The 19,981-nt window shown below is 42.1% G+C and overlaps 1 protein-coding gene across 1 annotated transcript; it reads left to right on the plus strand.

The window, feature by feature from the left end:
- The first annotated feature begins 557 nt into the window (after positions 1-557).
- On the plus strand, positions 558-16,500 carry RNF20 (ring finger protein 20). The gene is made up of 19 exons (XM_061370285.1): positions 558-763; positions 898-1,065; positions 1,179-1,326; positions 1,487-1,669; positions 3,641-3,759; positions 4,636-4,782; positions 4,969-5,046; positions 5,317-5,436; positions 6,703-6,882; positions 7,079-7,214; positions 8,371-8,492; positions 8,819-9,210; positions 9,788-9,905; positions 11,488-11,637; positions 12,576-12,788; positions 13,685-13,810; positions 14,905-15,045; positions 15,359-15,460; positions 15,687-16,500. The coding sequence occupies exons 1-19, from the start codon at positions 635-637 to the stop codon at positions 15,861-15,863; spliced, it is 2,949 nt and encodes a 982-aa protein (XP_061226269.1). The 5' UTR covers positions 558-634; the 3' UTR covers positions 15,864-16,500.
- The last annotated feature ends 3,481 nt before the right edge of the window (positions 16,501-19,981 follow it).

A 19,981-nucleotide genomic window follows, 5' to 3' on the forward strand; every position in this document is an offset into this window, starting at 1 on the left:
ATAAATACTGTTCAAACATGACTGTGTTGCTCTTCATACAAAGGAAAACTCTTCAAATAGATACAAACCTTGGCTTGGAAGTTCCATAGGGTTTGTATGTTTTCTGTGTAAAGTCTTCAAGGGCTTATCTTCAAGGTGTTGCTGCCCTTGGCTTTAACTGACTTTGAATGCTGAATAATGAAAATAATTTTGTTGTTATAAGGTTAACTTGTGCCATATATATATAGGCCCAGTTGCTTGCTAAAGTCTAACCCAGACAATTTTTGTTAATACAGAGAGAGATCAAAAAACCATAGACTGAACCTGCATGAAGATATTTTTTTTCCAAAGAGTGCGATAAGGTACAGTGTTTCCATTTTGACATTATAGAGCAGTGGGATTTTTTCTCCCATTGATTTGCTGTTTGCAGTGCTAATCCTAGTGGTGTCTTTTAAGTCTTAATATTTGCCCAGTATTTTCTGAAACTTTTTAAGTCCTATTGTCTGCACTGTGTTGGCATCTTGTTACCATGACTGTGTTAAAAACCGTTAACTAGATTGATTGTGTGAGTGTGTGTTTGCTGGATTTTTTTAAGAGTGCTCTTTAATATTCAGAGGAACTTGGAGAAGGCAGGAGTCTGTATGCTTTGGCCACAATGTCTGGAGTTGGCAGTAAACGGGCAGCTGGAGAGCCTGGTCCTTCTGCACCTCCAGAGAAGAAGGCAGGGGTTGAAGATTCAGGGACCACTGTGGAGACCATAAAGCTTGGTGGTGTTTCTTCAACGGTATGTCTTTCTCAGACACCCCCACTCAACCTCTTGCATTTTTTCAGCTGGAAACAAAAATAGCTCTCTGCCTTCTGAATGAGTCTAGAGATCCAGCTTGTGTGCAGTGTGCTCTGCCATGTGCCTCTCTGCAGGAGGAAATGGATATCCGGGCCCTACAGACCAAGAACCGGAAACTAGCAGAAATGCTGGACCAGAGGCAAGCCATTGAAGATGAGCTACGGGAGCACATTGAGAAGCTGGAGCGTCGGCAGGCCACTGATGATGCCTCTTTGCTGATTATCAATCGATACTGGAATCAGGTTAGTGTCATGCTTTGTTATTTTGTATACATTGTTCTCTTGCCTCTTTTTCTGTTATACTGCACTCCTTTTTTTTTACATCCATTCTTTGTCTTGTCTGTCCCATCATTCAGTTTGATGAAAATATCCGCATTATCCTTAAACGCTTCGACCTGGACCAAGGTCTTGGAGACCTTTTGTCTGAGAGAAAAGCACTGGTGGTACCAGAACCTGAACCAGACTCAGACAGTAATCAGGAGCGCAAAGATGAGAGGGAGCGAGGTGAGGCACCTGACTGGGACAGTGGAAAAGATGGATTTCAGTGGTGGACAGTGTTTATGTCCCTTTCTAAAAGGTGACAGAGGCTCTCTGATTGTGAAGACTAGTGATATGCTGCCTGGCAGAGCACATTTACATTTTTTACACTTCTTTCTGTTCCCAGGTGAAGGAATTGAGCCAGCATTTTCCTTCCTGGCCACTCTAGCCAGCAGCACCAGTGAGGAGATTGAATCTCAGCTGCAGGAGCGTGTAGAGTCTTCCCGCCGTGCTGTTGCCCAGATTGTGACAATGTATGACAAACTGCAGGAGAAAGTGGATGCGCTGTCCCAAAAGGTGAACAGTGGAGGTATGTCCAAGGTGGCTGATCCCCCTTCAACAGTCCTTAGCTACCCACAGCTTAGACATGATTCTGCATTGTAAGTGCTAAGGCATTGTCCTCTTCTCAGCTGGGATAGGGTTAATTTTCTTCCTAGTAGCTGGCGTTCCGGCTTTCGTCTGAGAACAATGCTGCTAACACACCAGTGTTTTACTTGTTGCTCAGTAGTTCTTACCCTGATCAAGGACTTTTCAGTTTCATGCTGTGTGAGGAGGAGCACAGGAATCCAGGAGGGAGCAGAGACAGGACACCTGACCCAAACTAGCCAGAGGAGTATTCCATACCACAGCACGTCATGCCCAGTATATAAACTGGGAGGGCAGGTTGCTGCTTGGGTCAAGCTGGGTGTCAATTGGCGGGTGGTGAGCAGTTGGATTGTGCATTATTTGGGTTTTTGTTTTTTTTTTGCTTTCCCCTTTTTAGTTTTGTATTCTCTCCCCTTGTTATTTCCTTTATCGTTATTATTAGTAGCAGTATTTTACCTTATTTCAATAATTAAAGTTTTCTTATCTGCACCCTTGGGTTTTACTGTTCTTTTAGTTTTTCTCCCCATCCCATTCACTGTGGGGAGAAGTGAATGAGTAGCAGTGTGGTACTTATTTACCAGCTGGGGTTAAACCACGACAGACATAGTCCTTCTCATGTTTATTTATGTTCCAAAATAAATTGGTGTAGCTTTCCAAACTCTCAGTAACCAAAACCTCTAATAAAGACTAGTACTGCATGCTAGAAATGTATTATAGCTGCCTCTAAATGTGAATGGTGAGAACTCTATTGGGCTAAGGAAGGGCTTGTTCCTGCCAGTAGTATGTTCGTGCACCTAAGAAGTTACGGATTACAGTTGAACCAGCTAGCTGTCCTCAGCCACTGCAAAAACAGAAGTAGTGAAATCAGTATTGCAAGCTGAAGTTGGACTACTTCTCGCTTCCAGTTTAGTAAAAGGTGTAGGGATAACCAGCTTCTCAGTTACAGCTGAGTTTTGAGCAAAATAGTAGACATCTGATGTCTTGGTATGCCCAGTATAGTTGTCAGTTTTGAATACAAAACAGAGCTCTGCAGAACAAAGCCCATTGACAAGGTTCTGAAAATTAATGTAGCAGATTTGATTTACACTTAGATGACTCTCTGAAAAACTTAAGCTTAGAATTTTAATCTGTTGAATGAAAATTTAGGTGGGATATCAAGTCATCCTCTTTGGTTTGTATTTCATCTAGTGTTCTATATGCTTTGATCAAGGAGCTCTGGAGGGTCTAGCATTGGTGTAGTGAATCATTAGTCCTTAGTTGGCAGTCTTGAACTCTGTAGTAGTATTGGCATTAGTGCAATATGAGCCTGTACTCAGTTGCTATAATTCCTTAATGTGAGGGTGGTGAGACGCTGTCACAAGTTGGCCAGAGAAGTTGTGGCTGTCCCATCCCTGGCAGTGTCCAAGGCCAGATGAGATGGGGTTTTGAGAGCCCGGTCCAGTGGTATCCCTGCCTGGTGACAGAGGGCAGGAACTAAATGATCTTTAAGGTAATCCAGTGATCCAGATGATCCAATTCAGACCATTCTGTGACTTGTCACCTGGTATGTTAGCTCAAGCCACCTGTTGTAGCAGGTTTATGCATGAATTTGATCTGCGTTAGGGTATCACTGGGTTACAAGGGCATGTTCTGTGTGGCTGATACTGACACAATTAGAATGGGGTCTGACATCAGGGGACAGTAACCGACAAACAGAAATCTGTAGTATGTTAAACTGCAGAGCCTTTTGCTTCGTGAATTCAAGTCAAAGCTCTGGAGATCAGATGAGATCTGTCTGCTGGAGAGATTTAGTAATCAGAAGTTAACCTCAAAAACTTCCTTTCTCTTTGTTTGTTTGCTTTTTCTTTGCTGCTTAAGAATTAAAACCAAATTTTCTCTGTTTCTGTTAATTTCCTTTTCTTTATGCGTCTTTCAGATATTACATTGATGGAAGAAGCAGTCCTGGAGCTTAATACCTACCTATCACATGAAAATGGGCGACTGCAGGAGCTAGCCGATATTCTTCAGGAGAAGCACCGCATAATGTCTCAGGAGGTATAAAAAGGAGAGAGAAAGAAATTTGCTTTGGGGTCCTGCTTATAATTTGTGGTTGCCATAGTTTGAAAAGCATGTATTGCCTTGAAGAGGGACAGGAGCAACACAGTTTGAAAGTTGCCTTCAGAATGAAGCTTATGGAAGGGGTGGGTGAACGTGTGGAGAGCTGTACATATATTTTTCTATACAATTTAAATTGGTATGCTTGTAACATCACTGAATGAAAGAGTATAATCATATCGGTGAGTTTAATGAATGTGGTTTCAAAAGAAAATAGAGGGAGTGGTAAGGTGATGCTAAGGTGGTTTTGTAACATCTGAGACATTTGATGTTATATCCCTGTCATTTCAGATTCCTTGATTTCTCTACATCATATGTGAAAGCATAGTGACATTAATTGCAAGATGATCCCAGTCATTAAGGGCTTCACATTATTGCCAGTATTTGTTTCACAGGTTGCAGTTCTTTTAAAAATTGTGTTAATGCTGGCCTTCTTTAGCGTTAGAGCATGATGTACTTCAGTAGTGTGTAGAGTAGATGAACATATGGATTGAAAAGATTAAAAAAAAAAAGAAAAAGCCTTTGAATAAGCTTTGAAGTGGTTCCCTCTCTAGGCTGTCAGATATTACCAGCTTGTTGCTCTTTCTCCATTTTCAGTTTTATTTTCAGCCCTGTTTTCGTTACTGTGTTTTGATTCAGCTGGTGTAAAATTCGGGACAGTTCATTGAGTAGTCTGTTGCCACACCAAAAGATAGTTGGAAAGCATATGAATCCAGGGTATTCAAGATAAAAAATTAATACTAGGCAGTCTCAGAAAATGCTTCTAGTAGAATTACTGTGTTCAGTTGGCTGACAAAATCACTCTTTTGATTGCAGTTCTCCAAGCTGCAAGAGAGAGTGGAGACAGCAGAATCGCGGGTATCTGTTCTGGAGACTATGATTGATGACCTTCAGTGGGATATTGACAAGATACGCAAGAGGGAGCAGAGGCTCAACCGGCACTTAGCAGATGTTCTGGAACGAGTAAGCACCATCTTCGTCAGGAAACCAAAGAAATGGGTGTCATTTTGAGATGTGTGAAATCATCTTATGGCACTTCGCTGTGCGAACTGTGAATCTGTAGCGTACTGTCTTTGGTCTTGAATTTGCTGTATCAGCAGTCTTGGCATTTATTTGGGTACTGATGAAATCTGTTACCTTTTCTTTCAGGTAAATTCCAAAGGCTACAAGGTGTATGGAGCTGGAAGCAGCCTCTATGGGGGCACAATCACCATTAATGCCCGCAAGGTAATGCCATAGGCTTGGTTGCGAGGAGAGTTAAAGTCAGAGTTTGTGTGTAGGGCCATAAATTGGAAGAAAATTCAGATATCTTCATTGTCACAAGTCTAGGTGACTCTGGGCAAGCCATTTTGATTCTACAAATTCGCTGCTTAGAGACCTGATGGATGTAGACTGTCTCACTCTGTAGTGTTAACATGACAGTCTGTAATTACTGTACCTAATTAGTACTCTCAGTAGATATAACAGGAGGATTTATAAGCAGTTTATCCCCAACAGTTTGAGGAGATGAATGCAGAGCTGGAAGAAAATAAAGAGCTTGCTGGGAATCGCCTCAAGGAGTTAGAGGAACTACGCCAGGATCTTGAGGAAGTAACAACACAGAATGAAAAACTCAAGGTGAGACATCAGTACCTATTATGAAGATGAGGGCGTTCTATGTGGTTAAGTCACCCTCTGTCTTGTGAACGGTGTCTTTGGAAAACCTCATTAATACTATTCTACTCTCTGCTTGCTTTTTAGCTAGATTGTATTTTGTACAAGTTCACAGGTCTGTGAGACACTTGAATTCAGTGCATTGGTGACACCATGCGGTCATAGTTGGAAATACATTTCTTATTTCCTGTTCTCCTTTCTGATCTGTTAACTAGACATCATTAATATATACTGAAAACTAATTACAGCTTTTCAGAAGTATTAACCCCTTTTCCGCTTCCGCTCTGCCCTGTGCAAGTGGAGTCAATGAACTGAAAAAAAAAATCCATGGACCTGTGTAAGAGAGCTTGGCTCTAGGAAGAGTGTTGTGAACTTAAATCTTTCACTTTGTGGCAGAATGAATAGATAGGAAGCAGCGTATGAGTTTCGTATGTCTAAAAGGTAGTAGCACAAAAAACTGTGATCCTGTAGTATATAAGTATATAATACAGATAATAATCCAGATTTTTTTCTTAGTGATCTACAGGTCTGTTAAGCTGTTATAAGAAACATCTGAGCTTGTGACTTAAGTCTCAGAGATGAGATTCCAGAAACTGTCTTGAGGCACTTCTGAATTCTGTTTATCCACATGAGTTTGTTTTGAGAGAGACACCACTTGGCTTACACCTTCCTTTTACTTTTAATTAGTGTTAAGATGTATGTGTTTATTTATGTGTCTGTTTCACTCTGGTAGTCACAATGATCTGCAAACATTTTTTTGGTAAGGAAAGCTCAGATTCTGTACTTATGTTTCTCTCATTTCCTTTCACTCGTTATGTTTTTCACTGGTAGAAAGCTAACATAATGCCTACATGTATTTTCTGTAGTTTTCTATCATACTTTTCTAGGTGTCCATCTTTACTGATTTAGGTGATTCTAGTTTTACAGTAGGTCCACTGAAAAGGTATATCATGTTTTCCAGGCTCATATCTTTGAGAGAAATTGTTGCAGAACCTGAGAATCAAAAGCTTTAGTCGTGTGACTATTCCAGAGAAACAGCCTGCTGGAATATGGAGAAAGCATAGATTTCAAATTGGTATTGAAGCATCTACTTCATAGCAATGTTGTTAAAGTTCTGCTTTTTTCTTTGCTTGTGGCAGCTTAATTCACTCTTCTCCTACCTTGCAAAATAGGTATCAAAGACAAGAAAATAAATTTTCTTTCTGTGGCCTTTTGTTGTGTCCTGACTAGGTTGAGTTGCGACGGGCAGTGGAAGAGGCTGTGAAGGAGACCCCAGAATATCGCTGCATGCAGTCACAGTTTTCTGTTTTGTATAATGAGAGTCTCCAGCTGAAGGCACACCTTGATGAGGCCCGCACTCTGCTTCATGGTACTCGCGCCACACATCAGCGCCAGGTGGAACTAATTGAGGTAGCACCTCTGTTCTGTCAGATTAGGGAACATTTTCATCTCTCTGACCATCACTACTGGGTCTGGGTGGCTCTGGGAGTGGTCAGGAAATTTGTCTTCCTGGTAATAGTTCATTTGTTCTCTGGTAGCTCATGTTCCTGAGCGAATGATTCTCCAGTGTCACAGCACCAAATTCTGCCCCCTTCTTACTCCTCAGAGGGATGAAGTCAGCCTTCACAAGAAACTGCGCACAGAGGTGATTCAGCTAGAGGACACCCTGGCACAAGTCCGCAAAGAATATGAGATGCTGAGGATAGAGTTTGAACAGACACTTGCTGCCAATGAACAAGCAGGTATATAGTTTTTCTGCTACACTTAAAACCAAACAAACACCACCACCACCCCTGCCCATTAGGAGCTGTACTGCATAAAACACCTGGTTTGATTCTTTGTCTGTTATTAAATACTTATCCTGGCAAGTTTCTATCTCAAAAGCCCCAAAACTAGTCGTGTTTCGTGGTAGGCCAGTTGCATGTTATCTGACTTCTTTTTAGATACTTCAAAATACACACATTTTGCTAACAGTTTGGTTCATGGCAGAGTATTTTGCGTTATTAAAATACTTTGGGGAAGATTCTTTCAGCTCTGGGGCCCCTGACACTGGAGGGACGTGGACCTGCTTGAATGAGTCCAGAGGAGGGCCATGAAGATGATCAGAGGGCTGGAGCACCTCTCCTATGAAGATGAGTGAGAGGGTTGGGCTTGTTCAAACAGGAGAAGAAGAGGCTCTGGGGAGACGTTAGAGCAGCCTTGTAATACCTGAAGGGAGGCCTGCAGGAAATTTGGAGAGGGACTTTTTACAAGGTCCTCCAGTGACAGGACAAGGGGGAATAGCTTAAGCTGACAGAGGGAAGATCTAGATTAGACATAAAGAACAAATTGTTCACTATGAGGGGGGAGAGGCACTAGAACAGGTTGCCCTGAAAAGCTGTGTTTGCCCCATCACTGGAAGTTTTCAGCTTCAGGCTGGATGGAGTTCTGAGTAACATGGTCTAGTGGAAAGTGTCCCTGTCCATGTTAAGGGATTGGAGCTAGATTATTTTTAAGGTCCCTTCTATCTGCAAGCCATTCTGTGATCTAGAAGACATCTGAAGGACAACCTGGATAGGAAGGCAGTAACTTTCAAATTTCATTGTTTGAAATAACTTATTTCTAAAGTAGCATTTAAATTATAGAGATTTTTGTAGCATGACACTTTTCACGTAGGAACATGGGGGAAGAAAACTAATGTTAATGAGGAAATTGGGACTGGAAATGTGCAAGGACTTAAGAGTTGTATGTAAAGCTGGCATGACTCTCTTCTACACTTGGTCTGTTGTGTGGCAGAATGATAATTGTTTTATTTTGGTTCTTCATTGTTGCCACTAAACTTGTTCTCTGTCTCCATGGGAGTGTCGCAGAAACTTGGCAAAAGTGTGTTTTGTTACAGTTGTGTTTCTATTTCTGTAGGTCCAATTAATCGGGAGATGCGTCATCTCATCAGCAGCCTCCAAAACCACAACCACCAGCTGAAGGGAGAGGTGTTAAGATACAAGCGCAAACTGAGAGAGGCCCAGTCTGACTTGAGCAAGGTATCAGAGCCCGAAATGCTGGAAAAGAGCAGAAAGTGCTTTGGAGAGAGGGGAATGCTGTCAGTCTTGCCTGCAATATCAACTTTTCTGATACAGCATGCAGTGTAACTTTTGATGGAGCTCTACACTCTACTTCAAGCTTCCACTTACCAAATGAATGGTCTTCCTTTGTAGCAGTAGAGTGCTTCATGGAAAGTAATAGAAATTGTGGAGAGGGCATGCAAGCATGGATCTGGGTAGACAAAAGGAGGGAGGTAAGGTAGACTTCTGATGAAGAACTTAATGTTTTGTTTTCTTCTGTCTTCTTTCTTGCTATGCTGCAACAGATCCGCTCTCGCAGTGGTAGTGCGCTCTTGCAGCCCCAGTCCAGCACTGAAGAAACAAAAGAGGAACCTCCAGAGATCAAGCAGGAGCCTGATGATCCTTCTGCCCAAGTGTCTGTCCCCAAGTCCACTTCTGAAGATATTACTGAAATGAAGGCCAGGCGAGATGAAGAGGAACGGGAGCGAGAGAGACGGGAGAGGGAGAGAGAACGAGAGAAGGAAAAAGAGAAAGAGAGAGAGCGGGAGAAGGAGAAAGAAAAGGAACGAGAGCGGGAAAAGCAGAAGCAGAAGGAATCTGAGAAGGAGAGAGAATCCAAAGAGAAGGAGAAAGGGAAGCATGAAGATGGAAGAAAGAAGGAGGCTGAAGTGATCAAGCAACTGAAGGCTGAACTAAAGTAAGAGTTGTTGTCCCTTCCTTTCCTGCTTGACTAGTGCTCAAACTGAAGGGTTTGTGTGAGATGACCTTGTAGCTTACGAGATCAGCTTCACTGAAGCAGAGAGGTTCCTGGCACCCTCTGTGTCTGATTGTGATTTGGACAAAGTAGTAACACTTCTCCTACAACAACCTAAAACATGAATTACCAAACCATTCATGATGTGAGCCAAGTAATCTTTTATTTTCTTCTGGCATAACAGTTGTGCAAAGCTTTACAGCAGCAGGCTATTAGTAAAGGTCACAGTAGTTTTCATTTGCCTTGGATCAGCACTAAAGCAAAAGTGGAGAGTTTGTTGCTTCCCGTTACAGTATATGTTTCCTACCCACCCCAATTCTCTTGACTTTCCAGTCCATGGGCCTGAACATGCTTCTTTTCAGTTTTCAGCCTGTACTCCTTGGCTAAAAGAAGCCAAGGATGACTCCATATACGTACCATACACGAGATGGAGATAATATTGCTCTTGAGTTTCATGCTGGATTTGTAGCAGCGTAGCTTTCCTGCTTGTTCTCACTGTTGCCTATCTCTCTGCTTCTAGGAAAGCCCAAGAGAGTCAGAAGGAGATGAAGCTGTTGTTAGATATGTACCGTTCTGCCCCCAAAGAGCAGAGAGACAAAGTACAGCTGATGGCAGCTGAGAAGAAGGCAAAAGCTGAGGTAAATCTCATTTCTCATCTGTTTTTTTTTTCAGTGCATTACTTGAAACTTCTTTTTGAATACTTTGCACCTGAACTGTGTTGCTTTTGTCATTGTCAAAACTGAATATTGTTTCTCTTCTCAGCTTTGTTAATTAGGAGAGAGGTTGGAATGGTCAGGAGATGAACAGGGAAATTTTAGGATGTCCCCCCCTGGGAAGGGATAATCCCTTTGCCCATGCTGAGGGATGGACATGGCTCAGTCTTTCTCAGTTTCAGATTCAACCAGTAGCAAAGCCAAGCACTTGTCCCAGAGACATACACACACAGAGTTCACTGACACAGCCCACAGAGAAGGTGCTACCTTCAGCAGCATATACATAAAGGACTCGCAAGACATAACCATAGGCAGCCAAGTTCCCTTCCTCCTCTTCAGCCAGTGGAGATAGAATGTCACTAGTTCAGGCACACGCTAAACAATGTGTTGGTTCACAAGCACATGTGCATTTGCCCATCCCTCAAGTACCAGCGTGTCCCCTCATGTTTGATACCCCCTGTGATCGCAGGCACTTTTACCTTCTGCATGTACAGGTTTCACTGATAGCTAGCACTTAATTCTTCTGCAGCACACATATGCATGGTGTAGAGAGTTATATTACACAGAGATGGTTAAAAAAATATTTAATAAGATACAAGAAGATAAGACAGGCTGCAGTGATCATGTGTAGGGCTGACCCAGACAAGTGTGTACTGACTGGCCACATTTTACATGTGACTAGCTCCTTTTATGTCTTTCTCTGCCTAATCCAAATCTTTTCATTCTTGCTCTCCCTTCCTCTGCGTTTCTGTCCTGGGTTTGTACAACTCTGTCAATTCCCCCAGTTACCCCAGTCCAGGATCCACCCCTGGTTTACAGCCATATCAATTGCAAAGTCCAGGTTTATCGTCCTGGAAGTGGTGACTGTAGTTTCTTGGTAACCCATCAGTTACTGCGACTGGGGAGATTTGTTTTTTGTCTTTGCCTCCATGTTTGTTTTGTCAGGTCTGTGTCTCTGTGTGTTTTGTTTCTAGTTTCCTCCTCCCTCCCGCCTGTTTCCCAGTTGACAGGATTCAGCCAGATAACCTTGCTATAATAAACATTCTTACACTGTCACTTGCTCTTATCAGTTCATGTGACTGACCAGGTTTGGTTCTCATCTTTGCCTTTCTGACCATTTTTCTGTCAGGTTTGTCTCTGTATGTTTTGCTTGTGGCTTCTTTCTTACTTTTTGTATTGAAAAAGGTTCTTGACCAGATGCCCTTAAGGGAACAGATGCTCTCCATTCATGTACCCTCACATGTAGAACTGCAGGACACTGATGTTCCTGTTACGATGCTGTAGAATTTTCAGAGGTTTTGAAATCAAGATCTTGGGCTTACAGCCCATCTTAATGGTCCGTCTACCAGTAATACACTTCCCTGCCAATACGAGATGGGTTCTCTTTTTCCATCCTTTGAAAGCAGTTTTTACAGTGTTTCAGAGAATTGTGGGGAAAAAAGGCTCTTAACAACATTCAGCCAACATTCTTGTATTTAGTGTTATTTGTGTTTTGTCCATTCTGTAGCTGGAAGAACTGCGGCAGAGGGTCAAAGAATTGGAAGACAAGGAGAAAAAGGAGAGTAAAAAGATGGCTGATGAGGATGCCCTCCGCAAAATCCGAGCAGTGGAGGAACAGATTGAGTATTTACAGAAGAAACTAGCCATGGCTAAGCAGGTGAATACTTTCTGAAGGTTTCTGCTGGAGCATCTGGGAAGGAGCTAGCTTCAGAATCCAGCCAGGCAGGTTACCTGAGAGAAGGAATTTCTGTCTCTGTATGTGCCAGAGATGGGAGTTTTGTCCCTGTTTGTCAAAGGGGAAAGGCCAAAAGAAAAGCCCCAACTATCAGAAAACCCCCACAACACTAGGGTGTCACAGATCTCATGGCAGGGGTGGTGGGGAATGATTGGTTGAGCACAGAGGAGAGATGTCTGTAGCAATCTTTATGGGAGGAGGTTACAGTTTCTTTTTAAAAGTATTACCTGCACAGTTCATATAATTAATACATGTGCATGGTACTGTGGCACACCTTTTTCCACAAAAAAGGGCTTAATCTCATGGTAAGAAAGCAGGAGCACCTCAGTTAGGGAGAGGCAAGCCAGTGTACTTGACTGTACTTTTTTAGAATTCAGATTGTTTTCCTTATAGTACAAGTCTGTTCTATCTTGTCACTTAACTCTAATGTTGAAGTGGCTTAACTGAGTTTAAGGGGCTTGGCAGTCTGTTAGTTGGAATCTGTCAAGCTCTCCACATGTAGAATCTTTGGCCAGGTAGATATGACAGCTGTTTAGCTAGCTGCCTGAAGTTGAGAGTCATTTTCTGCCTACCTCTGGCAATGAATGTGTCACAGCTGAATTTGCCAGCAGACAAGCCACAGTCTGTGAATACTTGTGGAGATAGCCATCTCTTTTCTACAGCTTCTAGTTCAGGGTATGTCTGCTGTGTGTAGACTTCTAAAGAATGCTTTTCTTTCTAATTGCTGGGAGATACAGTTCTCTGATACTGAGACGTGTTCCTTCTTCTGTGCTGGGTTTGGTGTCTTGCGAGTAAAATGTCCAGGGTCATTGTAGGGAGTACAGGAGACAGTTTTGCCAGAGCCTGGTATTCTTACGCAGGAGGAGGAGGCCCTGCTGTCGGAAATGGATGTCACAGGCCAAGCATTTGAAGACATGCAGGAGCAGAACATCCGCCTGATGCAGCAGCTGCGGGAGAAGGATGATGCCAACTTCAAGCTGATGTCAGAACGCATCAAGTCCAACCAGATCCACAAGCTGCTGAAAGAGGAGAAGGAGGAGCTGGCAGACCAAGTTTTGACACTGAAGACTCAGGTAACCTGGGAGAGTGAGAGAGGACAATGGAACTGACAGGGAAAGGTGGAGGTGTTGCAGGTTAACTCTGGCAGGCAGCTAAGCTCAACACAGCTGCTTGCGTACTCCCTTGCAGGAAGAGAATCAGAAGGGCAAAAGTGAGAAAACTGGTAGGTTAGATAAAGGCAGCTTAATAAGTACAGCAAAAGCTGTGAGTACAAGCAAAGCAAAACAGGTATTTATTCACTGCTTCCTATGGCAGGCAGGTATGCAGCTATCTTCAGGAAAGCAGGTCCCTATCATGTTAGTTCTTACTTGGGAAGACAAACACCATCACTATGAATGTCCCCCACTTCCTCCTTTCCACCAGCTTTTCTTGCTGAGCACAAGCATCATGTGGTATAGAATGTTCCTTTGGTCAGTTTGAGTCAGCTGTCCCACTCTGTCCCATCCCAGCTTGTGCACCCTCAGCCTACTTGATGGCAAGCAGCATGAGACAGAGAAGGTCTTTATACTGTGCAAGTACTGTTCAGCAGCAGCAAAACCAGTAGTGTGTTACTGATGCTGTTTTGGTCCCAGATCCAACCAGCACCAAGGATACTGGTTCCAACAGTGAACCGGAATGTTGGATCACTGGTTCACTGTCTTGCAGTGAATCTGTAAGCCACCTTCCAAAAAATAAGACTTCTTTGTTGAGAGTATTTGACTGCTTTGTTTTTAAGTGTTTGCCAGGGAGGTCTGGATGTAGCTCTTAGACTGCTAGTGTGTCTATTCAGGGAGAAAAAGGCATGCTGAAGAGGTACTCCTTGGTGATGGGGAGGCAGGGAGAGTTTTAGCATTCAGCTTTAATAACAACTCTGAAGACCTACAAAGCATGCATTTTGTTCCTTCTCATAACTCCTCTCTCCCTTTCCAAGGTGGATGCCCAACTGCAGGTTGTACGTAAGCTGGAGGAGAAGGAACATTTACTGCAAAGCAGTATTGGAACAGGCGAGAAAGAACTGGGTCTCCGAACACAGGCCCTGGAAATGAACAAACGCAAGGTAAGTTATTGCTTGATTTCCTCTTGGATTGTAAAATGAAGTTGTTGTCTTGTGGGAAGCATAGAAGGCTCCTAGCTCTCACTCATACTATGGAACGTGATACTCCCTGGTTTTGGACTAGTATACTAGAATGCTGAGGAATCCTGAAGAGTTCTGATTAAAGTATTGTAGACTGATACTTCCTTTGATAAAGGGGAGCAGGTCATAGGTGTTTCTGTGAAAATCTGGTTAGCGAGCAGAAGTAAGGTGCCTTTAAAAGGAAACCTATTGTGAAAGAAGCAGCAGCAGCAGCCAGATGAAATTAACTGGTGTCAGAGCTTTTATAGGAAAGATGGGTAAGTAAAAGGAAAATATGGCTGGGGAATGTTAAGACCTTTAGCAAATGTCTTAAGACCAATGAAGTAGGTCTGTTACAAATAAAATAAGACTAAGTCTCAGGGTTCATGCTGCCTGTGTTGTTAAATCTTCAGTAGAAATGCAGCAGTGACATTAAAACAGATAGAAAGGAAAGCAGAAATATCACTGTGAAGTAGAGATGGGGGGATTTAAGCACAATCATTTCCACTTAATATCTGCTTAGTACAGTTGTGGTATTGAGGGAACTTGGCTAATAGATTAATTGGTGAGGCACAGTTAGAAAGTAATAGAACTGGTGGAAAGGGAAAATGATTAAAAATAAACACTTATCTTGCAGTTCTGTCTAGTTCAGCTGTAGAACTGCCTCTAAATAATTTAGTAGGGAAAATGTAGAAGGTGGAAAGCTAAAAATACTTGAACAAGAGAATTGTGTGGTCATCAGTATTTTTTCAAGTGATGTGCATTGCAGTGTGACAAGGGTTGGCTCTACTGAAGAGGAGTGTTTAAGCTCAGTGATTGGAACTTGTAAATAGTAAGATATTTTGCTGTTGAAGTAATGTTTAGGGCGTAATTCCAGTTATTCCATTTTGAAATACCAAAGTTGAATTGAAAATTGTATCTCCAGCTGCCTGGTGAATATCCTGTGAGCAGTCTTGGATTGCCAGGCCAGAGGGACTAGAAATCACTGGAGCTCTTTTTCCATGTTTGGTACTTCCTATACTGGTTTTCTTCTTCAGGCCATGGATGCAGCCCAGCTTGCAGATGATCTGAAAGCCCAACTAGAGCTGGCTCAGAAGAAGTTACATGACTTCCAGGATGAAATTGTGGAAAACAGAGTAACTAGGGAGAAAGAGATGTTTAACTTCAAAAGGGCTGAGGTATACACCTAATGCACAATCTTTTAATACCTGTCTGCTTCGGTGTCTGTCCTCTGAGTTTGGAGTTGGTTTCAACTACACTACTTTCTTGGGGGTCCAGTTTCACTTTGATTTCAGCTTCATCAGTTTTGTCCACTGATAACTGACAATACATGTAGAACCAGATTATAATGTAATCTTTCGGAAATCTGTTGGACTATAGGGGATGAAAGTATGGGTGGAGGGACCTGGCCAGGTGCTTGTTGTCTTTTGTCTTTGAAGAAGCTGTGACTAAGCATATATTGCTTTTGTTTGGTCTTTTGTTTCTATGCAGGAAGATATTTCTAGGTTACGCAGGAAGCTGGAGACCACTAAGAAGCCTGACATGGTTCCTAACTGTGATGAAATACTGATGGAAGAAATCAAGGATTACAAGGTGAGTAGTTGTCTCTGTAAGATTCCCTCTTTAACTGTACTTTAGTCAAAAGGCTGTGTAGTCATCTTTTCAGTATTGACATCTCGTCTCTGTACTCTGTTGTAGCCTTATCTTGTATTGAGGAAACCACCTTCTTATGGAATGGAAGGACCTTTCATCTTCAATTACCATCTGACATACACGGTGCAATGCAGTGGGCCCTCACTATAATGTTTCTCTCTTGCAGGCCCGCCTGACATGCCCATGCTGTAACATGCGCAAAAAGGATGCTGTGCTCACGAAGTGCTTTCATGTCTTCTGTTTTGAGTGTGTGAAAACACGCTACGACACCCGGCAGCGTAAGTGCCCCAAGTGCAATGCTGCCTTTGGGGCCAATGACTTCCATAGGATCTACATTGGTTGATTCTATCCATAAAGTGATTCCATTTATCTGGAATGATGAAAAGTTACTGCTTATATTGACCACTCAGTCTCCCTCATTTTCTGTGATTGTCACCTTTGGGGCAGTCAGTGCTTCTGTCAGCTGATCTGCAGTCTCTTCTGGAAAGTAGGGTTAGGGTATTGGGAGAAGCATATTCTGGATCTTGGTTCCCTTGTTGCTTTTCTTTTACTCTTGCTCTCATTTTTTGTGGATTCCTTGTACTTCAGAGGACATTTGCCCTACATCGCTTTGACACTGCTGAGTTGGGAACATCTAAGTGAAGTCCTGCCTTGATGGGATGGAAGCTGTGGTGCAGCAGAGATAAATGAGGCCTTTATTTGCGGAGTTTGCTTTGGATGTTCTTTATTAAATCCCATCAAGGTATGGTAATGTTTCTGAGAGTTAACAGTTTCCTAAGTAATGGGCCAAAAAGTGAATGTACAGGTACATCTGTAGACTTCAGCGGAGTGACTCCTTACATATATAACTCCCTCAGTCAGGTTGAACTATTGCTGTTATTGTCCTGTTTCCAGAAAAGAATTTGTAGGGGTTACTTTGTTGCAAATTTGCCACAGAGATTAATCTTACAATGCATAAAATCTAATAAAGGCTGTTTTCTTGGTGTTTTTTTGGGTTTTCTTGCTTCTGGTAGTATCTTGTCTGTGCTTCTGTCCTTTGTCTGGTTACTGGAAACATTTTTCGTAGGCTTTAACCTTCTATAGTAGAGAAATCAATTTATTCCTTCGTTTGCTTTCAAAAAAATGCTTACCTAAAAGAACCTTTGCTTTTTGTCTGTGTCTTCACTACCTGATTCCTGACAAAACAGAAGGACCAAAATGCTGGATTATTTATACAGTCGTTTTGTCAGGGCCACTAGGAGTTTTGTGAAAAGACATAGCATAGGGTATTGTCTCTGTTGCTCCCTGTAGTGCAAGGCTGCATTTGAATTCTTGAACAACAATCACTCTAAAAACGTGAAGTAATTTATTTACAACATTCCTTCATAGAGCAGATTTTTTTCCTGTAAATTTAATTTTCTTGGAAGGTGCAGCTGTTAGGTTTGTCTTATCTGTGTCCCTTCCCTGTATCATAAAATCTGTACTACCTTCCTGTATTCATGTAGGGAATTATAAAAACAATAGTAAAGTGAAATGCAGACTGTCTTATAGGATGCATTAACTTCGTGAAAACATTCAGAAACTATGAATAAAACCTTGTAAATAATTGTGAATCCTGAGAGGGAACACATGACCCTGCATTTACAAAGTGGGGCTGGGATGCTGGAGTTTGAGGTATGGCTTAAGTTCTGCTACAGCATGCGTAGAAGAAGTGAAAGTAGAATCCTCCCAGCTTTCACTGGAAGTCTGTCCATCAATTACAGTTTGCAAAGGCAAGTTGGAGAAAGAATAGTGCACTAGGAGTATTAACGCTGGTGGTAGGGTTTTTTTTTGGTACAAGTGCTTGTTCATCAAAGCCAGGTCCTGGGTCACCATCAGGCATTGTCTGGATCTTCAAACAGCTTTGCTGTAACAGCAGACTTCCTTTTACAGCTGTGAACAGCAATCTGAATTAAACAGCCCTTGCAGTGTTAGGAAGCCCCTTTACTCTTTCTCACATTTAAGTCACGTCACCTTTTTACTGAAAATCAAGGTTGAAACTTTTGTGTGTATGTTGTTAGTGTTGGGTTCACTCTGGTCATGGTAAGAAAAAAACACTTGAAACGGTCTGGATTTGTTTCACAGATGGGGCTTGGAAACTCCTGTTTTTTCTTTCCTCACCAAGACAAATGTATTTTCTTATTTTAAAGTATTTTAAGCTTAGGAAGTCCTTGAAGCTCATTTTGGAAGTGACTAAATATTTCTCTCTGCTTGTCAATTTAAACATTGAGAAGCAGTGAAAATTTTAGCTGGTCTGGTTTGACTGGCCAGAATGAATGGAAATAATTAAAAGTTTATCAAGACTAGAAATATTTTGGGGTAAAAGGGAGACAGTGACAAGTTTATAAAAAAAAAAAAAGTTTTAAATTCAGTGTCTAGGACAAAGTGTAAACAAAGAAAAAGCCTCATCTACAGTCTCCAGTGCATATTCTTGTCATAGCAAATCCTCCCCCAGCTTATCCAGATGCAGGCATTGACATGTGTGTGATACTTCCCATCCCATAGAAAGCTACAGCAGTGGTTTTTTTCTGTCTCCTATGGTATTGGGCTGGAGCAATAGCTGAATAAGAAAATAACATACTGAAACTTGTCTCCTCCCAGAAGGCTTCTACTTGATGCAGCAGTAATTTGAAGCAGTCCCTATTCTGCATTTGACATAGGAGTAGCCCCTAAGGCATCCCCAAAAAATACAGATTTTTGCTTTAATTAACAGGTGGTTGACATTTTTTAACTTTTAATTTTTTTTAAATGAAGATTGATCTGTTTTAAGATAGGGTGTTTGAACTTTTCTGGGTTCATGAATATAGAGATAAGGGCATAACAAACTCTTAATAGACATACTGATTAAACTGCGCTGAAATACCTATTTCTTGGCATTTGTCTAATAATAATGAAAAGAGCTTGTCAGGAGCAAGGAAGGAAAGGACATCCTAGGTCTCCCAAATCTATCTAATATGTGGAGCTCTGGATCCCCCTTGCCTGTTTTATATCCTAATTACTCTCTCCAGTGCTACTGATTGTATTTGAAAGAAGCAAACACACTTGCTGCCCAAAAGCAGAGGGCCAAGAACTGACCAGGGAATAGAATATGAGCACCTTTTGATGAGGCTAATTATTCCAGGTATCATTGCTGTCAGGTTTTAGAGGTTCATGCACAGCTTTCCATTTACAAGTGGTTTTCACGGCTTCAAAAAGGTAGAATGCCTTTTTCAACGCCCCAAATATAGTTTCAGATCAGCCTAAAGCCTTTAAACCGTTCATGGGCAGAACATCAGTGCTGGCAACATTCACACAGGTGGCTGGAGATGGAGGGTAAAAAATTACCTTGGTGATGTATCTGGGGGATGGGAGTTAATTCTGACAGTATTACAAATGTTCTTTTTCTCTGTCATACTGGATGTGTTGGGAAGTGTTGTTCAAAAAATTCATAGAAACCCTGTTTAAATAACACAGTCAGTTGGGTTAATACAGTATTTATTCAGATGCTGAACAGCTTACCCTTCCTTCCCCTCTAATCATCATCCAGGTGGGAGGGAGCTCCACTCAGTACATAGGCTTTGAAACCACAACTCTTCTTCTGTTTTGAAGTGAACCCTGGCACACAGGGAGACTTTGGTATGACTCCCCTTGATTTTGGTGGGAGCTTGGTGTCAAATCATGGACCAGACCCCCTCTATGTCACTTTGGCTGTGAGGAAGAACCTTATTGTCAGCTGAAGACAGAAAATACAAGTCAGTGGTTTCATATTGTTAGATACTTCACTTTGAGTGGTAAATACTGATGTACTATACTCCCACCCTCCCTTTCCATCATCTTTGCTCTGTGCCACTGAGAACCCATCCCCTCACACTGGCTGGTGCAGCTGTTTGCATGGCTTCTCTCTGGGTGGCAGTGGAAGCCGAACCTGCGCTCAGAAACAGGCAGAGGTGGTGGTTTGGTTTTTGTCAAGTTATTTTTAAGCTGGGTGAGTTCCTTTATCACAGTTACAGAGCAGCCACATCTGCATTTGTGCTGACAGAACTGAGGGAATGGTGTGTACTGAGATTGCCACCAAGACCTTGTCTCATGAAACCATAGCATGTGCTAGGAGGGGAGGGATTGCCAACACAGAACTAGCACCTGGTGTAATGAGGCAAACATAAGGAGCCTTAGCATGAACAGAGACTAGACCCATAGATACCACAACAAAAATGTACTAACAAGGGACATGCTTCCAATGAGCAGTTTAAATGTCTTTTTTTTTTTTTTTTTTTTTTTTTTAATTAATGCACAGAAAGGGCTAAAAAAAAATTGAAACCTTGCTGTACTGTCAAATGGAGGAACAAGGAACTCTCACTGTTTGGAGGCTCCTTATTTCTCCAGTTCCTCAGGAATGGCTGATATTTGCCAGGAGAATGATAAAGTTGTTATGGAAGAAGGAGGAGATTGATAAACTTGTTACGG

Source organism: Neopsephotus bourkii, unplaced genomic scaffold, assembly GCF_033783945.1.
Source record: "Neopsephotus bourkii isolate Nb327-2 ecotype Australia unplaced genomic scaffold, CSIRO-AGI_Nbou_v1 NB_1530, whole genome shotgun sequence".
NCBI lineage: Eukaryota > Metazoa > Chordata > Aves > Psittaciformes > Psittacidae > Neopsephotus > Neopsephotus bourkii.